Source organism: Rhea pennata, chromosome 2, assembly GCF_028389875.1.
Source record: "Rhea pennata isolate bPtePen1 chromosome 2, bPtePen1.pri, whole genome shotgun sequence".
Classification (NCBI taxonomy): Eukaryota; Metazoa; Chordata; class Aves; order Rheiformes; family Rheidae; genus Rhea; species Rhea pennata.
This window is the reverse complement of record NC_084664.1, coordinates 155512929-155538218: the sequence shown is the minus strand read 5'-3', so window position 1 is coordinate 155538218 and position 25290 is coordinate 155512929. Positions and strand designations below refer to the sequence as shown.

The 25290-nt window shown below is 38.5% G+C and overlaps 1 protein-coding gene across 1 annotated transcript; it reads left to right on the top strand.

Annotated features, from left to right (window-relative positions):
• Positions 1-988: 988 nt before the first annotated feature.
• Positions 989-24117, top strand: OC90 (otoconin 90). Its single transcript, XM_062568567.1, has 14 exons — positions 989-1034; positions 5018-5083; positions 5599-5658; positions 5927-6101; positions 10182-10294; positions 12182-12310; positions 13968-14009; positions 17230-17280; positions 18165-18209; positions 19689-19838; positions 20211-20309; positions 22194-22368; positions 23221-23327; positions 23807-24117. The coding sequence occupies exons 1-14, from the start codon at positions 989-991 to the stop codon at positions 24115-24117; spliced, it is 1569 nt and encodes a 522-aa protein (XP_062424551.1).
• The last annotated feature ends 1173 nt before the right edge of the window (positions 24118-25290 follow it).

The window sequence follows — 25290 nt, the reverse complement described above, 5'->3', positions numbered from 1 at the left end:
AAGTAAAATAATTGAAGCTGTTAGATTTATAGCCTCACTTGATGAAATACTGCAAGATTTTCTTAATAAAAATGAATGCAGTATTTCACCTAATACTTGGGGGAGCAGATAATCAACTGTAGATACATATTTGAAAACTAAGTAAATGCTCATTTGTTTGGTTATAAAAGATTTAAAGTGTGATTTGGAAAATCATTTTAAATTTAGGGTAAACAGAGGCTGTAGTTTGAAACCAATCTATTATTTATCATTTGACGAATTATAGTGCAAAGCTTTTGGCTTCAGAAGAATACTTAATACACATTTCTGAAAGGACAATCACCCAGAACTCGAAGATCCCCAAACAATATAGTATGTATGATTAGGAAAATATATGATACATTTAGATAAATCTCTACATAAATTAGAGTGAATGTTTGACTACAAAGCCGGAGAGATTTTTAAATGATGTAAGGCAAACTAATATAATTGTTTGCAGATTAATTGGTTTTAATAGAAGTAATTGCAGAATGCTAACTCATTTATACAGTGTTTCACAATATCTGCATTTAAAAAGAGTGGAAAGAATTAACTGAATGTTCTGTTAGATCATATAAGCTATGAAAACTGCAGAACAAAAGCAACTCCAACTACTCTGAAAACAGTAGTTTAAATGGACTTTCCCTGTCTACAGCTCTTTGGAATAGCCTATTGATTTATCTAAAGCAATATCTAAATAAATATTATTAATCAGATTTATAGAGGGTTTTGAAAAAAATTGGAGTGTACATAAGGCTCATCTTTGGTGTAATATGTGCACTTACTACGATAAGGGTAAAATGGCATTGAATTAAGCAGAAATATGGCCAGGGTACAAAATAATGATTTTTAAGCTAATGTCTTCCAACTCTTAGATTCAAGATAAAACATTTTGTGTAATATTTTACTTAACTCATCAGGCACATCAGTTTGCTGTGTGACCTTCTCTAGTCTTTGGATTAAACCAAAAATGATTGTCGTTCTGCTTGTGTCCATGCCAATGGTGTTGTACAGTGGTAAGTGGCCATGTATTTTTATGACTATTTGGCATTCATGCCTAAATACTATTTTAAGTACTTGTATTTGGAAACAAACCTTTAGAAGCAAGCCTTCTACCCCTCTAAGCCTACTTGTTCAACACCCAGATGCATTTTAATAAATGTCACTGCAGGGTAGTTATAAAACATTTCTCTCAGGACTTGCAGTGAAGCAGGAAATATTAAGTACAATTAAAATATAAATGAAATTGGAGATTTCTGCTGACATTTGGTCATGATGCAAATCTTTTAAAGCAAAAAAAGAAAAAAATCCTCACAAATTATATATACAGAGATTCCACTGATTAAATAAACACATATTATCTAAATTCTCCAAAACATTCAGTATGTCCTGAAATACAAGCGATGTATAATATAAAGCTCCTCCTTGAAATTTTACTTTGAATAATGTATGCTTTTCTTCATATAAATCTAGCTTTTTTTGTCATTTAGAGAATAAGTTTCCAGCTGAGCCAGTAACAAGGTGATTTCTGCAATCGCTGCACCGTGACACAGGGATGTGATTATGAGAAACGGTGCGCAGCTGAAGAGAAGGCCTCTTAGAAGGTCTAGCACCATTTTTGGTTGTTCTGAGGGGGTTATTTCTGAGGCGAAAAGAAAGCTCAGCAACTCGGTATACACAAAATTCTGCTCTGACTTATTACAGCTTCAGCAGTTGCTTCTCTTCTAAGGGTTGGCGTGGATTAGAAGTCAGGAGAAAACTGGTCTAACAGAAAACACATGGGAAATATATTAATGAAGCTCAACATCAAGATCTATCTCTATGGAGACAGAGATCAGTAAGAATAACAGTATTTTCCAGTTGTAGTGATAGAAAATACTGGAAAACTTACATCATTTATTCAGGGGAAAAAATGGGATATTTAGTCCCCAAATGTACAGGGGACATTGGTAATGCTTATTACAGGGGCCCTCAAAAATTTTTATGACATAGCATTTGAAAGGGATTTTCTGCCAAAGCCTCAAAAGGCTGTGTCACCGTTTTTAGATTTTTCTCCTCTACCTTCTAAGAAACCCAGTCTAAATACGAAGATTTGAAATGTTGGCCTCGTGCTCTTCTGGGTTTGGAGAGGAGTCTTGATTTTTATTAATGAGGGATCCAGTCTGCCAATCTCTGCTTCGAGACTGAAGCAAATATCTGTGTATGAACTAGCACTTTGCCAAAAGCTAACCTAATTTAGCTTGGATAAATTAAGTAAGTCTGGTTTGCTCTGGTTTGCTGCACTCTGATTTTCCCCAGAACAATCAAGTTTTCTGCTCCCTAAAGTCTATAATGGCTAGGAAGAGCGCTGCATCCATGCCTTGTATTATGACGTTTTAATTAGCCATGATTATAAAAACAACTGAAAGTACACTGATTTTTTTGAAGGGATTTGTTCAGATAACATTTCTGAGAAGCACTGTCCAACAGGTTACGGAATGACGAAGGAAATTTTGTGGATAAGGCATATAACTGGGAAGCCTATGAGCTGGTGTATCATACAAGTCTCTGTAAGACATGAACCAAGCTGTTTAGCAAGTTTTAGGGAAAGTTGAGAGAGGCTGATCTCGCAGGGGTGTTCTGAGATTTGAAGGATTGATTTTTCACTGTGTAAACAGGGAATGAAATAGGAACATTATCCCCTTGAGACATGACAGCAGAAGGGAAGGAGAGAGGGAGAGAGAGAATGGTTCATTCAGAAAGTGGTTTTCTCACCATCCCTCCCCCTACAATTAAAACAAAATTGAGCAATCTTGTTAACAAACATAGGTTCATTGATCTTGGCTCACTGACAAATAGAAATATTGTTCTTAGTAATAAAATGATTAGAAGTCCCAAAGGCTTCCCATGCAGTTGAACCTGCAATATAGATTTTGCTCCAAGGGAGTTTCAGATATTTGTGTGTTAATTGGGTGCAAATTAAGTCTGCTGAGAAGAATTAAGTGCAAATGAAGGATACTAGAACAATGGCAGCTCTCCAGCAGCCTTATAATGTGGCTTTATCATTTGTATTCTCTTTCAGCTTTAGTCTCACGAATGCAGACCAGAGTTTTTGAAATGACTTGCATGCATATTCTCATTTCAAATCAATGGGATTTTCATTTTTTTTTTCTCTAAAATTCTGCTGAAAGTACTAAATGGTCAGTGGCTCAATAGATACAGAGTTTGAGCTATGCTGGTCTGTGATATTTCAAAACCTGGATCTACATACAATTGATAGACCATGGCTTGGAGAAAAGACGTTTGTCATCCCAGAGGGAATACAGATTTTAAGACAGAAAATAAGGGACAGCTTTTCTAAAGTATAGTCTAACGTGTGTGAATATCTAGCATTAATGCATATTTGTTTTGCTTGGTACATAATTGTTTTGCTTGAATCTGAATTCCTTGTGGCTGTCAAGCTTTCAACAGACTTGTTCTAATTTCGCAAAAAGATCAACCTTTATAGGGAGGCCTTTTCTATTTTGTGAAAAGCAGTCTGTTCCACACGGACCTGCTGCAAGGAAAGACATTTCTGATGGATTGTTGTTCATCCAGACGGTTTTCCTTGGGGCTAACACTTGCAGAGAACCAATAATGTAAGAGGAAATGCTTCTTCCTATCCTCCCCCATCCACCTCCACATCTTGCCACCACACTTGAGAAATTAATTGCTGGAGGTGTGTATTGACCTTTACCAACAACCTCTTGTTCACTCCACAGAAGTTATAATAAAGTCCTAGATCCCTAGAAGTTCCATATATACAATCTAAAAATGTCTTTTTTCCTGGTCCTTTGTTAATCATCCAATTAAACCTTATATTAAAAAGAAAGAAAGAAAGAAAAATCCACTACTTTGCTTCCTTGTATTGCATCTCTACTGATTGCAAGAATATACAAAAAAAAAAAAAAAAAAAAAAGAAAGAAAAGAAAAAGAAAGAAAGATAACTGACGATTCTTTCCCGGAATTTTAGTCATATATTTCCATGCCTCTCTCTCATAGGAAAAATGGACCACATTTCTAGTGCCAGATATTCTGAGAGATAAGCTACCTCATGAATTTAACATTACTTTGATCTTTAGATCCTCGATCCACTAAATATCGCTGACGTTTTTATTCTTTGTAATAACAAGTAAAGTGTAAATAAAGCCAAAGCAAAACATTTTCTCCTAAAATTGTACAGAAGGTAAGAACAAGGAAAAAATATTGGAAGTGAGAGATCAGCTACTAGATTTCATCTTACTTTAGGACATGGCAAATAGGAACAATAAAAGTATGGTAAATCTACTGCAGCAGTTTCAAAAGGAAAAAAAAATAACTTGAGAAAGAAATAACTGTAGGAAGAGAATATAGGCAATAAGGGCTCAGAGAAACCAGTCTGAGAGGCTTCAGCTCTTGATGGTAAAGACTGTCAATAGACAATAAATCCTTACACACCCTGGTAAAAGAGCAAAGCAAAATGCAAAGAAAGAAATATGATATATACCTAATACAAAAGATATCTCACTATCAAACAGAGGTTGGAGGTCACTGTGACAGCAAGCAGTTGCAGAGACTTTGTGCCAGCATTTTGACTTCAAATAAGTGAAAATCACTGAGATACAGAATAGAAGCATTTGTGACAACGCAAGAAGTTGGTCAAATAAAGCAATTTTATACAGTAATAAATAATCCCAGTAAGCACTAATGTTCAAAGGAGCACAGAAATATAAGCATTAGCACATCCTCCCTGGTAATACCACAGTTTAAGAGATGATTGATTTTCAAGTTGAAACCCATGTGATTTATTAGTATTTTTCTGGGCTTCCCTGGGTGTGCAGGAGGAGCTAAGTGACTTTTTTTTTTTCTTCCTTTGTCAGATCAGCTTGTTAGTGTAGGAAGGTATCTAAAATGCCTGCAGTTTATGTTCAATAATGAAGAATATGACCATTTTTTTCAAATTTAAAACCTTTTTTTTCCCCATATCTGTTTGCAGAGGTAGGTGGCCAAGAATTGGAGTCACCAGCTTTTCTACCAGAGCTTCTTAACACACCTGAAAGAATCTTAAGTAAGAATGATTTAAGCTTTACTTTCTACAATACTGCAGGCCATGAAAGGATGGCAGTGCACTATGAAGCAGGAGGACATGTTTCTTCCTAGCTTTGCTTAGTAACCTGGGTCCATTATGTTGGAAAAAATATTAAAGAAGCAACTTCTGTCCCTGATTTATTTCTTACCTGTACTTGACTTCAGGGGCCTCAGTCAGCCACAGTATGACTGATGGACATCAGCACAGGAGGACTGGGGCCTTTGAATCATGAGTGAAGGTCTACTAAGCCAAAGATATCCCTCATTTTACCAAGGATAGACTTCTTGTATTGTACAGGAGGAATAATTCATACTCCAGAAGCAGAGTGCCGCATTGCAGGGAAGTGTGTAGTTACTATATGCTAGCAAGTAACAGCTTCTCAACTTTTTATAACAACAGAAGCAAGATGGGGGCAGCTGGGGGGATATTTCTTGTCACCAACCTTTTCTGAGAGAAGCATTTTGTTCTTTTCTTTTTATTTTTTCTTCGTGTAGACAATGCCACATTCTTCAATGGAGTCTTTCAAAACGTGGGAAGTGTTGCATTATTTTTTGGTAAGTATGTGTTCCAGTTGTATTTGAGCACTGAATAGAAATGCTATAGAATTTACTTTTATATACACATTTTTGAGGCTGTAGATTTCCCCACAGACTATTATAATACTGAATATAATGCTGAATGTCCAGCCATTGCTCTGCGCTCCTTTGTGGTCTTGCTTAGACCCTGCTCTCATGTCAATTTGGAGGCATTCAAACTGCCTATACATCAGCCACATCTGTCTCACCTCTGTTCACCATGCCTTTATGACTGTTCTCCTTCCAGACTGCCTGGGTTCTCATTTCACTTGGTTACAGTCCATCTTCACTAACTTTCCTGCTCTGCTCAATTTTGTGAACAAAATGAAGTGCATTACTGGCTTTTGTCCCAGAGATTTTGAAGACTATGGTTGTTCATGCCGGTTTGAGATGGAAGGGCTTCCCGTGGATGAAGCAGATGGGTAAGTCTTTATTCCATGAGAACTCCTCTCTTGACCCAGCTGGCTGTCAGCACCCTCATACTCCGATGACTGGAAGCATAACATGCCCTAACAATTTAACAATTTGAGGACAGCTGTAAGAAAGTGGAAGATTTATTAAGAGGGTAATTCTCACATAACCCACCTCTGTTTAATCTAGTCATCACTCACTTGCAAGCTGAAGTGTCTGAGGTGACCTACAGAAGAACTCCAGCTCTGGTTAGTTAGCCTGTCCAACATTGTCCCTATCTGCTGTTGAGTGCCATCTTTTTCCTGGGCAGATATCCAGTAGCAGTGTGTCCAGGAACCAGATGAAGTCAAGGTTCCCATATAACAAGGTTCCCACGTCATTGCAGAGATGCTTACATTTCATGATATGCTAGATGTTTTTGAGGCTATGACTCAAGCATCAGTCATGATGTACAGCACACGACTGTTTCCTTCCTTTTCCCCATAGCTTAGAGTTTTTCTTTTATTTCCTCATAGTTACACATGGAGAGATACTCCCTTCCTAGAAATAAAACCAGTCTCACACAACTACATATAATTCCGCCAGTACAATCCTGGTGGCACAGCCAGTTTGAAATGGTTGAGTGACCACTAAGCAATAGAATAAATACACATCATATCCATCTCCTTGACATCTATTACCCAGAAGACTTAAAATTCTGAAGAGATCTTCATGAACAAAACCTCATCATTTGTTTGTGCTCTGTCTCCTATTTACACCACGCTCCAGTGGCACAACTTGGAGACCCTCTTTATAACAGAATTCGAAGAATATTAATCTCAATAGGCTTAGAGATTTATCAAACTGTTGGCATTAGGAGCTGTGTAATGTTGTGTCACCACCAGTAATGTAAACACATAGTGAATTCTATTGGAAATGCAAGCATCTAGAGAATTTAAGTGCCCAGAGAATCACATTACAGCTATGTACCCATTCAGGTATCAGCAAGGTCATAACACGCAGGAGCATTTAGGCACAGAGAGACAAAATAAGAACAACAAAGTTTAATGGCTCTTCCAACTACTTAGCACCGTGAACAATCCAAATTTTAATATTATCATTGTCTTCAGTGAATGGGAAAGAGCTGCTACTCTGAGTGGGCTAGCAAGAAAAAGATGTAGTATCAGATCAGGTATATCAAATGGCCATTCACTTATGCTATTTGGAGGTGGAAAAAGAAATTTCAAGAGGATTAAATCCATCCACGGCTAAGTTGAGATGTTTTTTCCAACAGTGCCCTGTAACGATTGCCTGAATGAAGGTAGCAATGGCTTTGAAAGGCCCAATGGCTACAGCTGGGTGAAAATGAACCCACTCAGTTTCCAGCATGGGATGGCTGGGAAAATGCAGATTTAACTCTACCACTGGAAGAAAGCCATGGGACTTCTTATAAAAAGTTCTCTGAATAAACATGATGACATTCTGAAATGAGAGCCTGAGTCAGTTCAATGAGCTGATACCCGAAGACCTGAGCACCTGGGCTCTGTCTTCGTTCAGCTTCATTTTAATGCACAGAGGCATAAATACAGCAACAGCAGAACAATCCATCAGCAGTTTTGTCCTGAGAAAAATCCACTTCATCTTTTCAGAGGTTGGCAGCCCCTCGGTCGGGTTTCCTTAGCAGCAAGGCAATCCCACTGCAGTTTGCAATGAGTGCAGACTGATTATTGTTTTGCCACTGACAGACATATGCCCTTGGTTAAACAGACTCTCCAAACAGGTGGCTAATATGTCTGTCTGAGAGACAGTTCACACAGTTGCAATTTTTTCAATAGTTTTTTTTCCCCTTAGAAACTGGTTTTATAAAGTTCAAATTTTGACACTGCCGTATCTGCAGAAGTTCCAAAACAAAGGGCTGAACATCTCATCGTAGGTATTTGAGGCATTAGGGAGTATTTGTACCCATAAAATCAACTTTATCTCATGTAACAGAGTAGCTACCTGATATATCTAAATTAGGAGCCTAGTCTACCTCCAAAGTCCATTGGGAAAGGAAAATATGTCCAGAGGACAACTCTCACATTATAATTCCCTGTTTGCAAAGGGCATGTAAGTAAATTGTCTGATTAAGTGTAGCCCTGTTGACATAATTGTAATTATCTGCAGATATATGGACTACAAGTAGTTTTAGAGTAATTATGCAGCTAGAGAAGCTTCCAGATGCTCAAGCCTCACTAAATACCAGGCACAGAGAGGAGTGACTGCTGTGACATTTCATCAGAGCTGTTTGGTTACAAGCCTGTTCCTGCTGGAGCTTGCAAGCTAATCTCCGAAGTTTGATCTCTGAAACAAGTCTCAGAAGGGTTTGGGGCACTGCACTGAAGAACCATCAGAGCCTGGATGATATCGTCATCAGGGCTGGATGTCTTTCACCAAGTCCAAAGTTTGATCGTACTTGACACGGCTGGCTTTGCTGATTGTGTAAAGAAGTTTAATATTTGCTGGCCTTGGAGGTGTAGCCTTCTAACGGGAACCTGGAACGGGGAGGTGTGCGTTCACCGCTCCGACCGGCGCACAAGTATTCTTGTACAGCAGCAGGTACAGTGCGTATGCAGGACCATGGGTAACAGAGAATAACATTCACTGAGTATTTAACAAAATCATCACCTGAGCTGAATTAAAGTCAACATCTTACACTGCGTATTACAAATTAACTCTTCTTGGCAGCAGGTGCTTTTTTGAGTGCTAACATTATTTTTGCATTTGACATGGACAAGGCCAATGACAATTTCAGAAGGGACCCAACTTCTGAGTCCATTTCACTGACATGAGGATATTTCAATCCAAATCTAACAGCAAGCTCCTGCTTAATTTATGCAAGAATTTTGTATTGGGTAAATGATGACTGTTCCACTAGCACTTCATTTACAGCTGATGTCAATGAACACAGATGTTGCTATAATATAGAAGTAGTTGGCTTGCCTGTGAAAAAACAGCTGAAGAGAGGAGAGGATTGATGAAGAGCTTGTTCTTTCATTTGAGTTTGCATTGCTATTCATAGCTAATATGGCCTTGCAGGCATTTAGGGTTTGCACGACAGCAGGAGTGTAAGGAAAACACATGGTTTCTAACTGCTTTTGCAGTTTGCTGGTAGGACAAAGCTGCTTCAGTCTGGTGTGAGAAATGGATTTCAGGACCTCTTCCCATGTTTAAATAGGGCGTTTTAATTGATTGTTGCATAGTAGAGAAAGCACAAGTAGCAGAGGATATCAATGCAGACATTTGTGCACGTCATATTGAGACATGGTGATTCACAAGCCATTGCAGAGATATTAACCCTTCCTGAGTGTCAAGTCCTGAGAAATTCTCCAAATCTTCAGTGAGAGAAACTGTGCCAGGACTGGAGCTTGGAGCTCTAGATCCAAGCAGGGACAGGGAGTTAACACTGTAGTGGGTAGATATTCAGGCACTCGTAGTAGATTTCTCATTTAAACTGTCTTCATAAAGAGTTTTTGTAAAAATTCAGGTCTCCACAGCAGGAGAAAAATGTAAGCATGGTCTCCCATAACCTGCAGGCTGCATCAACCACTGAACTGCTGGTTAAATGTAAGTACACCACTTCCTACCCCGCCTTATGCATTTAACTCCGGGAAAGGACATATAGCTATGATTCACCTGCTTTTCTGTAAGCTGAGAGGTTAAACCAGAGGCCTCCTTTTGGTACGTCCTTCTGGCTTTCCAGATCTCATTCTGCAGTGCTCGCTCTCCCTCAACATCACAGAGATGTGATGTGTCTCACTTAGGCATTAGGACCTGCTTTTGGGGCTCCTCTTTCATGCCTTGCATCCGTTGCCTCAGTGAGCAGCCAGTTGCAGCACAGAAACAAGGGAACAAGCTGAGTTTTTCATCCAGCTATATTTAGCCTGCTAGACCGAATCAGTATAAACCAGTACATGGTCCTTCTTTTGTCTAGGGACCACAGTGAGGACCCCTTCTTCTCCTTCGGCATCTTTTGCATTCTTGTATAGGAAAGACAGCCAGAACACAGCAGTACAACCTTCCACTGAAAGGAAACCAATGTGCCTGAACTTTGCATTGTTTTGTTCTTTAAGCTGCTGTTTCCAACACCGCAAATGCTACGAGGAAGCAATGGAAATGGAGTGTACATGGGACCCATCAAAGATCTCTACGGATGTCAGCTGCCCTACAGAAAAGCTGATCTGTGGTAAGGTTAATCTGTAGCAACAGCATAATACTAGAGCCTTGTGATGACTGAAAAATTCATTTTAATGTATCTACTAAAAGTCATATATATATATAAATTAAACAGAAACCACCTATATATCTGCCTTTTTGAGTAAGTAAGTGTTCTGCTGACATCTGAATGCACCTGAAACTGGAACGCATGGAGGCACTAAAGCCCAGTTGAACATGAAAATAGGAATCCAATAGCTAGAAATTTGCCAGCTTTCCTCTCTTTCAGGTAGCCTTTTACTGAGGTGCCCCTGATTTAGCAGTGTTCACTTTGCAGGATCATTCAGCTTTGCTTGGGACTTCTCCACAGATCTAGAATGCAGATAACGATAGCCAATTATCTGAAAAAGTTCCCCCTTTTGAAACTACAGAGACTGACTTTTATATACTTGGAGGTATCCAATTCTTTGTTCACAGGCTGAGATACATACCTGAGATACAAGAGTGCATTTTTAAAGGCCTAAAGAATCCTTATGATCACCCAGTTCAACCTGTGCAATAACACTGTGCAGCTCCCCCCTGCACTAACTTTGGCTGAGCTAGAACATCCTGTTGAGACAGACAACCTGATTCATTGTTTTTGAGTGTTTATTAAAGCTCTAAGTAAGGCACAGCAATGTGGCTTAACACTGCTAAAACACTCTTGGCACTCCTGCTCCAATTTGAGGATGAACATTTTTCCTCAGATAACTTTACCCTTAAATGTCTCTTATGTCATTAAAATTACAACGGATAATTTTCCATCCTCAGCCCCAAAAACAAGTTGGCAAATTTAATTCACTGGTTCACTGGCTGGTAAGATGCTGAAAGTACTGAATGGCTAAGATATGGCCTTGCAAGACCCTCCATGCCCAGTATCACTAGTGCTGGAGCTGCAGTCAGAAGACATTCATAAATGAAAGAACAAGCAAGCAGTCACCAGTGAGGGCAGAGAGACAGTGGTGTTACAACAGCAGGTACTCCATGCAGTACTGGTACAGGTCTTGGCACGTGTGGGCTGTGGTTCTTAAATGCTTTAGCTATTTTAATATCATTTTTCACTAAGTGCTATCTATCAGAAGAAAGTATATAGTAGAATGTGATTTAATGATACTAAGATAGAGGAGAAGTAAGTGACAGAATTCCATAAACAGTGGGTACACAACCTGCTTAAGTAATAATCATCTGGAAAATTTTGATTTCTTGTTTCAAATGAAAACTATTTTTCCTTTCTAGGCCAGTCTATAAAGATCCAAGTGCATTTAAACATGAGCAGTATTTTTCTAACTCTCTCCATACTTAATAATGGGAAAGCTTAATAATGCTAAAAATGTGAACATGGACATAAACTTAGCTCTGAAAAGAAAATGTGTTTTGAAGCTCTGAAAGGTAAAAGGTTTTGATAGGAGAAAACAGTATTTACTGGGAAACTGTTTCATAGACTTAACTAAGGAGCAAAACACCTTTTACACAAAAGTCCTGACTTGTGAACTGTAACTTCTTGAGAATAGGGCAAATATTTTTTTACAAAGTCTGCAAAATGTCAGACTCAGTATCAACACGTTAAGTTCTATTTAGAAAAATTATATGCAGGAAAGTACTGCTCTATAGTGTTCATTGCTCTGTAGAACGAAACAGGTACAGGCTACTGTTCCACCAGTCTACTGCTAGGCTGTGCCAGCTTACACTGAATGGTGTTTTAAAAATTAACTGGGTGGGATTATAAAACTTGAATATGTTTAACCTCCCTGCCTCTAGACACACAATATAAATAGGTACGCACTAATGAATATAGACACAAACCTTGCAGGGAGGAAAAGAACAGAGCGGAAGAAGATATTTCAATAGCACCTTGTTTGGATTTTTGTTTTATTTCCAGAGTCTGGAGATCCCTGTGAACAGCTCCTCTGCAACTGTGACAAAGATGCTATTGAATGTTTTCTGAACGCACATATTAACTCTTCCCTGAATGGCCTGGATGTCTCCTTTTGTCCATCTCTGGTTACAGGTAACAATAAGGATCTGACCTCTTTCTTTCTCCTGTGAGTTTTTCCTCTGGCATCAAACTGGATTCAAAGAGAACGAAGCACTAGCATGATGGTTTCCTGACCTAAATCTGGCAGTCTGTCCTAGTCTCCATTTCATGCATCTCTTCCATTTACTGGTACTCGAATACAGAAGAAGAATGTAGATTAATTGACATACTGGAGCAAGTCCAGGAGAGGTTACCAGAAAGGTTAGGGGGCTGGAGAACATGATGTAAGAGGAGAAGGTTTCAGGGAGATCTTATTGCTGTCTTCAACAATTTAGTGGGGGTATACAGAGAAGATAGAGCCAGGCTCTTCTTGGAAGCGCATACAGACAGGAAAAGAAGCAACAGACCCAAGTTGCAACAGAGAAATTTCAAATAGAGACTAAGTTTTTTTCTTTTCTTTTTTCCTTTTTTTTTTTCTCTCTCTCTCTCCCCCACCCCCCTCTCTTTTTTAAGAGTGGTCAAATCCTGGACAAAGCTCCAGAGACATGGTGAAATATTTATCTTAGGAGAGAGTCAAAATCTGACTGGAGAAGGTCCAGAGCAGCCTGCTCTAAGTTAGTCCTGTTCTGAGCAGTGAGTCGGAACAGATGATCTCAGATGTTCCTTCTGACTTGGGTGATTAGTTAGGAAGTTAGGATGATTAGTGACCTACTAAGGCAGCAGACATGCCAAACTGACAATAATGCAAGCTTAAATCTTCCCCTCAGTCATGCAAAATTAGCTAGAAGGGCAAAACCAGACCCAACTCTGCTCTTTTGCTTGGTTTCCACCTTGGAAATAGATTTCCTCATAAAGATGAAGGGGATGTTTATCCCCATTTTCATACACTGATCTACCCTCGATAGCTGAAATTACAGCCTTATGAGTATGAAGACATCCTGTGGGAAGAGGGCTGGATTAAAAACTTAATGCATGAGGAGTAATCAGAGCATGACAGAGGAAAGATTTTCAAACGTCAAGCTGATATAGACGTGAAAAAGCATTGCTAACTCTTCTGAGTCCCTCAGCTCACACTGAGGGGCCTCCATGTCAAGCCCAAGCTCCAGATGTGTGCATTCCCTCACAAACAAGTCAAGGGAAAAGCAAATGCCTCAGAAAATTTTGCATTAATTCCCTAAAAATTATTTCTTATAAGCCAGTATTTTTTCATGGGGATCAGATGTCTCTAACATAGTGTGGTAGTTGCAGCACAGTACAAAAAAAAAAAAAAAAATTGTTAGGTGTTAACAAGAAAATCATGCTGCTTTTACCTTTGCTGGTAAAGACAGGTTCAATTTTAGTTCATTGAATACCTCTACTAATTTTAGGCTCCTGATTATATTTCTTATTTGAATAATACCCTTTGAAGGACACATTTTTACTTAGTGCTATTAGCTTTCTGTGTAGCTGTTCTGTCCATTTCAGGCTTTGAAGAAAATACAATTCTATGACAATTTATAGGAAAATGATCTTGGCAGATTCTTTATTACAGAGAAAATGTGTATCAAATGCCAACATTTGCTTTAACATTTGATTTAATGGGAATAAATGAGAACAAATTCAGTAACTTCTTTGTTGTAATATTTGGATTAAATGTTTAGAGTCTCCCCTTCTCACACTTCTGTCTATGAGAGAGCTTTCTCCTTTTCAGAAACAACTAGCATGAAAGAGCTGACAACACTTCACATGGAAGGTATGTCCTTATCTGTGTAATTCTTTGACTGGAATGTATTAATCAAGTTCAATTTATACTCTGAAAAAGTATCATGATTATCTTGGAAGTGATGAATTCCTTACCAAGATATTTTACTAAGATATTAAAATATGCAAGGAAGAAAAAAAAAGTCTAATAAGCCAAAGCAACATTTTTGTGACTCAAGCTTTTACATGAGTGCTCCCCAAAATTTCAGACAATCCCTTCATTTTTCAGAGAAGGAATTCAGAAAATAACCCCAAATCTTGTTCAGAAATCATAGAAGAGGAAACAGGTTAAAAGCTTTTAAAAAGTGATTTTCAAATGGTCCTTTTCTATTTATATTCACATTTAAGGCCCTTCTTTAGCAATGTTCTTAGCCAAGTGCCTAGGTTTAAACATCTAAGTAGTATTACTCTTATCCTTGTATCTTTACAATAGGCCACACATTTAATTAACAACTGAAATGCAAATTTAAAGAATGATTATTGTTGATAAGCTTCTATTGTTCAGACAAAGCTCTTTGTGATAGAGACTAAAAGGTTTTTATTATTATTATTACGTTGTACATTACTGAGTAGATTTTACTATTGGCAAATTATAAATACTAGTGCAGTATTAAAATATTGTTAACCTAATTATTGGTAACTATAGCAATATTTACTATATTTCTATCATATAATTGTAACACTACAACAATTAAAATAGTAAAAATGTTAAGAAATAAGTGCACTGCTGATCATTCTAGTCATGTTACATCAACCTCCTATCTAAAGGATATTGTAAGTCATAACTCTTTGGAATAAGAATGCCTTTATTTTTTCAGAAATCCTTCACCATGGGACCCACAAAATACAGCCTGCAACCGCATCCATGGAAGGTTTGCAACTACACAGTGCAAGAAGCACCACTGCCAGCTCCCAGCAGCTGAAATAATAAAATAGAGGAAATACGCTGATTATTTTCTTTCAGCTCTTCTAAAAATATGGATAGAAAAGTAGATATTATATTTTGGTGATCCAATTCAAGCCTGAACCACAAGGTGCAATTTTTCTATGTGTGTGTGTGCGTGCGCATGTGTGTGACATGCTTAGCCAGTTTTTACAGTAATTTTCCCAAGGTTTGGATACTGGGAATTCCATGATAAAATCTGTTTTCATCAAAACAGACTTCTCCCACCAGGAAACACAGGTGTGCTCTTTGGCAGAGGAGTGCTGTGTGGGTGCCAATCACTGCACCCCACAGTCAATTAAAGACTTATTGTCTTTAAAGAGACATTTAATTATGCAGATCCTAGCAGCATCATGAGGAAAGACTGAGCATGATTTGTTGCATGCCAAGCAACAGTCTGGAGGTTTATTTACTTTCTGTGTAGCCATCCAGGTTTAAATCCCTTCCCTGCTCTGGATCTGTTGCATCTCAATTCCTGTCCTCGTCATTCTTGGACAGTGCACTCCTAGTAAGGGTGGGCTGAGTCAAAGCGCCCCTGCTTTGATCCTATGCCAGCAAAATAACACCAGAAATCTACAGCTAGTTTTAATCACTAATTCAGCAACGATTTGACTTATAGGTAATCATTTCATTGTGGGTTAGGGACAAAAGCATTCCGCTGCAGCAAGAGGCCAGACTGCCCAAGGCATGGCCTGAGTTAGCAGACGTACCCTGTAGCGTGGCCCCTACAGCGAGCAAAGCCACGCCGTGCCACGTGCAGAGACCCTGCATCTGCCAGCCACGCAAGCAACGCCTGCTGGACCGGCGTGACCAAAGGCGCTGCTTACCTCAGAGAAACTCAGAAGTAGTTTTACGGGAGAGGTAAGAGAGGGAGCGTTTTACCTCTGAAGAATTAAACAAGCACGTTTTGAGCCATACTGTGTTCCCCTGGTAAGCTTGTGGGACAAAAGGCAGAAGCGTTAGCTCCCTCTTCCCTCAAATCTGCACCGCGGTGGACTTGTGCTATTACTAGCTACCCCTGCTGCCTCTTTCCCTTGAAAAAGCTAATGGCAAAAGCCATGGTGCTTACCTTACTTTTTCAGCGCTGCAATTTGCTCTGCTGTGATACGGTAGCTCTGGCTGTGCTGCAACCCAGTCCAGCAGTGGAGCAAAGCAATCCTCCTCGTCTGCTGCTTCTCCCCAGCTTGGTAATGTCGGGCCTCCACTTGCCACTTCCTATCTTTGAACAGCAGCTTCAGTCTAGAAGGGACAGGGATGGAGGGTCAGTCTGAGTCATCGCCCTACGCGAGAATCTGTAATAATGAAAAATAATACTGTTTTTTTTTTTTAATTGAGGAATAATGGTTTAGACTTTAATAGGTCTTATCATTTTAAAGCTACTTTGGACATGCACAATGACACCTACCTGAAAAGCCTTTATGCTGAGTGTTGACCTGTTCCTTCACACCTGTCCTGTATTTTTCAGACAATAAGTTTTTTTAACCAGGTATGTGCTGCTGTTTGCTTTTTTCATCTGGCAGCAATTCCAGTCTGAGGTCATGTTTTTCTAGCTGCCACTAGGGACTTTGGTAATAGAAAACCGAGAACTCCTGAGGCAGTGAGTGAGTGCACCTGTATCTGCACATCTGTTGCAATCTTTTACTTTCTCCAAAGCAATTACTCATGCACTGTAATCAGGCATAATTCATCACAAGGCTCAAAATATTCAATAACCTATTCAAAGGCAAATGTCTTCTTTTCTCACATTAAGACATCCTAACAACACACAAAAAGATGAAGAGATACATTTTAGGATTATTTGATAGCTATGTTTATAATCAAAATGAAAACCAGTTTAGCAAATAAAGAAATAAAAGAGAGGTTAGGGAAGGATTGGGTTTGTAGCTGTCCATCTATACTTGACTTTTAATGCAGCCAAGGACAAGGTGTTCATGTGTAACGTGGAATTCATTCTGTGTGCAACAGTGAGATTTTAGACCTAATTCTCTTTAGTGTATTTGTCTGTCAAATGAATTTAGTACTGTACTCTGTCATATTCATGCTTCCTCTTTGTTAGGGTAGAATACATTATTGGAACATAGCAGTGAGATTAATTTATAAGTAACACTTTTCCTACAACAGTCAATACACTGCAGAGAAAAACAAGCCTGTGGCTGAAATGCTTGGGTCTTTCTCCTTTGCTGCAAAAGCTCTTCTCAGAAATTTGAGTTTTAGTAAGAGTCTGTGCAGGCAACTTGTTTTCTGAATTTATATTTTCTGTCTTCAACAGTGATTTCTTTAGAGCCCAGTGGGATGGTCCTGGGGACTTCCAAAGCAGAAGGTAAGAAATAGTCTGTGATTACACTCTTGTTGGGGGAAGGAGAAAAGAAAAAAAAAACAAAACAAAAAAAAAAAAACAAAAAAACAAAAAACAAAAAAAAAAAAAACATCCCCCACCCCAACCCCCAGCATTTCTGACTCCAAATGATGATGGATTTTGATTTATTAAGCTCTGTGGTGTCAGAGACAAATATCTCCTGATCAGGATTTCTAGATAATACCTCTAGTTCTTCTACTGACTTGCACATATACCCTTGAGCAAACCACTGTTTCTTCCTCCTAATTTATAAAATCTCCCTCCTATCTTTATAAAATAAAGCTAATAATGATGGTTGCTTAAGCTTTATAATAAAAATATCTCTAGAGATGCCTTACAGAAATATATAGCTCACTACCATGATGCTTCTGCTTTCTGTCCGGTTAGCACAAGAGACCACAGAGGTACAACTCTGGCTCACTCCATCCCCCTGTTAAAAGGCCAGTGACTCTTAGCTTTTCTTTTCCTTGGACTGACACAGCAATATATCACCTGAAAGCATCATAGTTAAAATCCAAGTATAGTGAAAACCAGGATAATTTGAATTAGAAGGGACTGCCGGAGGCCATCAGGTCTACCCGCTCTTCAGAGCAAGGCTAACCCAAAGTCAGCTCAGAATCAGACAGCAGTTACACAAACAACAAAACCAGACTAAGAAATACTTGTTGTTTTTTATCCCCAGCCACTCGTTTGTGCTCCTGATGCAAGTGTTTGTGAAAAATGGTCCATCCAATGGTACACGCATAGCATTTGCGGCCAGAAGAGCTCATCTTGATTTTTACCTCCTTTACAATATACAGTTTCCTGGAACTCTTTCCTACTCTCAAAATCTATTTTGTGTTTTGCAGTTATCACCACTACAAGCATGGTCACCCCAGCAGCCACAGCTAAAAGTAAGTGGATCACCCTGTCGTGCCGTTTCGGAATGTTTCAATGACCCCTTTTTCATTAAAGTCTCATTCAGGCAGATTGAAATGCATTAGAAAATGTCTAACACTGAACACGGAGAGGAGAAAGTAACCTTTTTTGACTCATATTATACTGTCTGGAGAGCAGCCAAGCCCACCCCTAACAGAGAATCGCAGCACCGATGTCCTGAGCGATGGTCTCTGCTAACTTGAGCGTATCAGATAATCTATGCACTGGAGGTCTGCATAACTCCTGGAAAATAATTTCTAATGTCTGTTTCTAGCTAAGTGTAGAGTATCCCAAACCCCAGTTATATTATCTACATCTAGCAGTAACTGCTTTCATTTTAGGGCATCACTATCAAAGTGGCCCATAAAACGTGTACCTCGCTGAGCTTTCAACAGCAGTATGTTGCTGTTGATCTCCTCCTATATTCTTTCATGGGCTTCTCTGTGTTCTTAGCTCTTTCATTCTTTTAATCTATGCTTTTATGCTAAAGCATGTTATTTTCAACAGAAATTAAAAGCAGAACTTCAGAAGGATAATTTTAAAGAATTTGAGTTGAATTCAATTAATAAGTTCAGCCAAGGAATTTAAAAGAAGGAATTAAAACATGTGGAAACTATACTCTTAGTCACTTCTATAATGAAGTATTTTGTTTCTGAAATGCTATATTCTTCATATGGACATTTATAAAAAAAACTAATTGACTTTCATTTGAAAACAGTATTTTCATTTAAAAGTTAACTTACATAAAAAGCTATAATAAAAAAAAAAGAAATAAAAGGTTAAATAATCCCCAAATTCAGCAAAAAAAATCCTGGTCAAATACAAAGTTTGGGATCATCTAAAAATAATATGCATTTCATTTTAGTTCAAAAGAACCTCCTTAAAAATATGTTTCCATTAACATCAACAAATTTTCCCTTGGTATGTCCTTGTTGTGACAACCCTCAAAAATCCTTTAGTTGCCCAGATCTGCATCAGTCAAATCATTTTCTACCTTCAATAATACTGCTATTAGATTTGGTACCCCCATCTGAATTGACAGATTTTTATTTTTATTTGTTTAACAATTTGCTCAGAAAATGACAGACCACTTGCACTTCTCTCAGGGAGGCTGACCAGTCAGCAATTCATCTAATTTTCAGTAGTTCACACAATTCTTTACCTTATTATGCAACACACACAGTTAAAAAATATAACTAACAGTTATATTTTTAAAAAATAACTAGCAGTTGTACTCTCTTATTTAATTACCATTTTTTTTTCTGCTAAGAAAGAGATGTAAAGAAATGATCAGTGTGGAAATTCCTTGCTTTTTCACTCTATCTTGAACATTTTTGTTTATGGACTTCAGTTCACACAAATTCACTACACTTTCACTTTGACCTGCTGTCTAAAATGAAAATCTTACTATTTGTTGCTTCTTGTCTTCTGCTTTTCATTTTCTGCTTATTTAGAAAAGGATGGATTTACAGAAGCTGCAGTCCCAGTGGAAAAGAGAACCACTTCTCTAACCTCATCCCCAGGAGATATTAACTCAACAAAAGTCAAAATTGTCCCCACTGAGACTATTCCTGCAGGAACACCTGTGAGGACAGAAGAAAAAGGCAAGTAAAAACTGAATCACATCTATTTTAATTGATTTTTACCGCACACCCCTATATCTGAATATTCTGGCTATCTGAATATTTTTCATAGACATGTGGAATAACGCTATGTTCTCCTTAAATCAAGGTAAGTGCAGCGACTACAGGATGTTTGACATTGAAAACAACAGATCACTATCAAATACTCACCACACTGTTAACGAACAGTGAACAATTAAATCTCTTTCAACCATAAATTAAACAAATATTAGAAGACTGTCACTCAATTTGGTTTGGAATGTACACTTTGGACATGCTACTGATGGAAGAGTTCTTTCTATCTTTTCAAGTCTAATCTTTACAAGTCTAACCTATGCATAATGTAATCCACAGAGACAAGACCCATCAGAGGTGGCCAGAGCACGGCTTATTCTGGGATAGCTCTGGAACCAACACTGTCTGACAGAGGATCCAAGGAACCTGCAGGAAAAGGTAAATGCAGAAATATTTTTCTGTTAAATCTAATTAAAAATTTAGCTACCTCTGCATTAAAAAGTACATGTATATTACAAGCAGAGATTATAGATACCTAAACCAGTTACAGACATGCACACGTATTGGTAGTTATATGAGCAATAGGAGACAGACATCTGCAAAGGCTTCTAACAGGTAACTCCTTCCGCTGATGTACTTGTAACTGGCTCATTTTGGACTCTAGTCATCTACCAAGAACCACATCTGCCATTAACGCTTATAAGAACTATTTATGAATAGGTTAAGATATGTCTTTCATGCAGTGCAAGATCAAAAACAGTTCAGTGAAAGTTTCCCCTTGCCCCCCCCCCTTTTTTTTAATATTTGAGTTACTTTATTGCTTCTGCTGTCTGTAAAATGAAAGGACCTTCTCTCATTGTCTCACTCTGATCGTCTGACTACAGCAGAAGGCTTGCCAACATCAGTCTCCTCCTCACTATTTTAGATGCTTTTTCAAACTCTTGCTGAGAGTTCAGAAATCCCCAAGAGCTTCAGACCTATCTCTGTTGTAAATCCCCACTCAGACTGTCTCACCCATCTTGTTAGGCTTCTCAATAGAGAGAAGCAGCCCCGGAGCTGGAAATAAGGACCGCAAAAGCGTAGCAAATGTGAAGAATTCAGCCTTCTGTGAAAGGTTAACCGAAAAATAGCAGCTTCTAGATAACATATAGCATTGCATGAACTTGGGGCTCTTTACTGGTGAATTAACATCAACAAAGACTCAGATACACAGAAAGAATTCTCTATCAGTAGAAGTAATGGAAGTAGAAATCCATGGAAGAGGGCAGAAAGAATCAGTCAAAGTTTGCAGAAGGGAGGACAAGATCACCCATGGGAGCAAGGAGGAACCATGGACGAAAGCAGTCCTCTCTTCCTCACAATCCAACCATTTAGTCCCATCCAAGTCCTTTCCCTTGCAAAAGTCTGAACAGATTCCCTCCTGTCATCTTCCCTCTTGACATAAAACACTCACCTCAATTCTTAGGGATAATTCCCATGTCAAGAGTCCTTCCAGTCTGGGTGAAGCCATAGAGGCACTAGCGTTCGTATGCAGAGATGCCAAGACCCTGGCAGCACAGTAACCATCACGACAGGACATGCTCCTGTCGTCTGAGATAAAGGCATTATAGCTCGAACAGACCTGCAATTAAGAAGTGTCAATATGATAATCCAAGACTGCCTTTTTAGGTTTGTCAGACCAGGACATAATTCTCTTTGAAGTATCGTTTCAGAATTCTGTTAATTTTCTTTTTACAAAGTAGTATTACTACTGATTTTTTTGTCACGGTATCTAAGCCTTATCAGGACAAATTTGTAAGCAGAACATGAATAAATCATGCATATCTTAGCCCAAGTACACCATTAACACTAAATATTCATATTTCAAATGAAAAAAATTTTTTTTTCTTTCAGCACAATGTAGTTATTACTCAGTTATCACTACACAAGAACAAGGGGTTAGGATATTTTCTCAATTAGTTAATCAGAATGCTCTGAATTCTCATTTCCATCTCAGCTAGATTTGAATGTTCTAGAAGAAATATCTTAACTAATTAGGAAGGGTTACACAAGTGCAAAGTACTTATTCTAATCCAATTTCACCTGTATTTTACAACTTCAGAAGAATGCCTCTCCTTATTAAATTATATTTTCTCCCACTTCTCCTACTGACCTGTTTAATAAACTGAGAGCTATAGGTTATGAACTTAAGAGAAATGATTTAGAAATATTAAAATGCCACCTTAAAAAAAAAAGTTTTTATGGCTCTGGAAATGCTTCTATCACAAGACAGCCCTTACTGTTGAAAACAGGATGTGTCAAATGATACTTTTCTCTTTATAGTATGCGAACGATTAACCTTTCTGCAAGACAGAGGAGACGGGAGAGCGACGAGGGAGCTGCCTCAGCTCGGAGAAATGTTGTTCTGTTTAACTGAGCGATGTCCACAGGAATTTGAATCTTACGGTTGCTACTGCGGCCAAGAAGGAAGAGGTTATCCTGTCGATGAGCTGGACAGGTACGGGCTCTTCTGCAATCTGCCGTTAGCTACGGGTATTACGGGAGCACCTAGGGACAAACCAAGGTCAGGAGGCCTTTTTGTTGGGCCTCGTACAGGTACAGATCAGTAGGCAGGCTGTATCCGAAGGGGGAAAAAAAAAATCAAATTAAATACGTAAGGTGAAAAGTATTGAAGTGTGGCTAAAACATAGTCTATTAACACATCATCTATTAACACAACATGACTTACTAACTAGATTAAAATAACGGATAATCACAGCAGGTACGTAGAGCACAGAAAGAGTGTATCAAATGCGATGGGGATGAGGGTTGTAGTGACACCTGGCAAAGGCACGGTTTGGAATACCGTTTATGAACTGAAGAGTTAACATAGGTCTGTGCTGCGCTGTCCTTCAGAAAGGAAAATACAGCCCGACCAAAATACTACCTGAACTGCAACCCAGCGATCTGCCGCCGCTGACAGTGCCCCTTTTGCTAGGGTATGCCGCCTCTGCACGACGAAGTAGGTTAGGTCAAGCCTAATCAAGGCTCTGGCTGTCACGATGAAATTTTCAGATTTTCAGGCAACAATATTTGAAAGTGTCTTCAAGTGTTTGCTAGTGGATTAGATAGAGCTACAGTTGTAATTACACATTCAAAAATTTAAGAAAAACAAAAACTACACTACCTTTAAGGATAGGATACCGAAGGGATTAGGAAGATGACTGTGATATTGAGAAAAGCACTACTGTTTCATAACATGAAAACCAAAGTATCTCAGTTTTAACATGCATTGAAATTAAAGTAATTATAAGTACTCTGTGATGCAGGAAACTTAGTATTCTCCAGTTACATCTGCTCTTTGTTTTAGGTGTTGTTTCTCTCATCACTGCTGTATGGAACAAATTAAGAAACTTGGATGCCAGGCAGAAAGAATTTCACGGTCTGAAGTCTTATGTTTGGATCACAAGCCAAAATGTAAGTTAGAAGAAATTTCTCATGCTCTAATGAGAAAATAATGAAGTATTACAGACTGAATACCATTGTGCCCATGAGCTGCTAGAGCTGAGGATGGAAACAAAGTTTGGGCTTACAAAACGTGTTAGTAATGCTCGCTCCAAATCTGAACGCTTTTTGCGGTTGACATAAAGGTTAATGCATCACCATGCTGTGAACAACCTGGTGAGGCGGAGAGGTACATTCAGGTATTTTATCGCTGCAGACACAAGTTAGCTCTGGGTGTCCCAATATTCCCAAATATAACTGAAGCCAGTCGGATCTTCAGCTGCCCAGCACCTCAGCAACAGGCTTCTATTTAGATGACAAAAATTGAATTTGGGGTCAAAAATTCAAGATACATTTGAAAATGGGAGTCAAAGGCTCATCTACTCATGAAAAATAACATACTGACTAATTATAACTGCTTTCAAATATTATTTTTAAAACTTCTTTTTAAGGTATTGGCTGGAGCTTGTGTGAGAAACTACTATGTGCTTGTGGTAAGACAGCAGCTGAATGCATGGCTTCTGCTTTCTTCAATGAAAGCCTTAAGTTTCCACATAGCCAAGTATGCCAAGAGGGAAAAGTCTCATGTCGAAGTGGAGCATATGAACGGCCTTTAGGTGGTACAGAATCAGGCACCGGGATTTCTAGCTCTGAGGAAAGCAGTGAAGAGGAAGGTCCGTTATGGAGCATATTGAGAAGAGCAAAGAGAGAGACACACCATCCATTTGGAAACGTAGGAATCCTACAACATGAAGGCAGATAACCGACCGCAACCGTTTGGTTGAGAAACGGCACGGAGAATTTTGCAATTGGCCACTGTGTACCTTACTCTGTCCTGTTACTCTACATTATCTTACATTTTGCAACAAAAAAGCAACATAATCATAGATTAGGTTGTGTACAACAAGGTTGTATAGCTGCTTACCATAGTTAAGCCTGCACTATGGACCATCTACTTAGATCAGATACTACTTTACATAATTATTTGAAAACATTAAATATAATTTTATTCAATTTCTAGGTAAAAATAATCAAAGACTGAATTTTGGTAACTACATAGTTGGTTAGGACTGGATCTTGCTGACGTGGCTAGGTACTTCGAGCTTTTAATTAAATCAGTGTGTAACTACTCAAGCTCCTTTTGCATGCATTGTTCCTTTACTGAGCAAAGCAGGACATAGCCAGGAGAAAAGCAGAGGAAATTACATGAAACTGTGTCCCTTCTTCCCTTCCTGTCTAATTGGAATTTTAAAATCTGTGGAATTTTTGTTGATCAGTTAAATCATGGCAGTAAAAGATGAACATTTGTTAAAAGGTATATTACTTGCCCCAGAGTTGTGTACTACGCAAAATTACATCCAGTTTTGAGAGATTTCAGACTGTTTGGGGGATAAATTAAAAGGCTCTTCTTCCTGGAATCATCTAAAAACTGACAAATTGAAGTACATACTGCAAAGCTAGAATACTGTTTTGTTTTCTGCTGAAGCTGAGACTTTACACTTTTTCCTCAGAGAACTTCGTCATATTCACCACTTATTAGATTCACCAATAATTATAGACAGCAGCAGTATAAAAGCTTTAAATATCTTTAAGCTTAATAAGGTGCTAATTTAGACACCTTTGATCAGAAATATAACCACAGGGAATGGAATTACCCAAACTTGATTATTAATAAAGCTAAACAAACAAGCCAAAAAAAAAAAAGATCACTAGGGTCAAAATCACTAGCAAGCTTGCTACTTGAGTATGAGGTATGCACGATAGTACAAATCTTGATATGCCTTTCTCATTAGATTGCAGCTGTATAGCACAAAACAGTGCAAATACATAGCTTAAACCCAGAAGTGACCTGCCCTAAGTAGCACATAACATGTTAATCAATGGGATTACCTATATTTCCATACTCTCTGAACATGTATTTGCAAAATCCAAACCA

What these genes read in the sequence shown, in the direction of transcription:
- OC90 (XM_062568567.1), top strand. Translation starts at nt 989, where the DNA reads ATGATTGTCGTTCTGCTTGTGTCCATGCCAATGGTGTTGTACAGTG. An exon ending in CCCGTGGATGAAGCAGATGG is followed by an intron (nt 6,102 to 10,181) that starts GTAAGTCTTTAT and finishes TTGTTCTTTAAG; the next exon opens with CTGCTGTTTCCAACACCGCA. An exon ending in CCCAGCAGCCACAGCTAAAA is followed by an intron (nt 18,210 to 19,688) that starts GTAAGTGGATCA and finishes CTGCTTATTTAG; the next exon opens with AAAAGGATGGATTTACAGAA.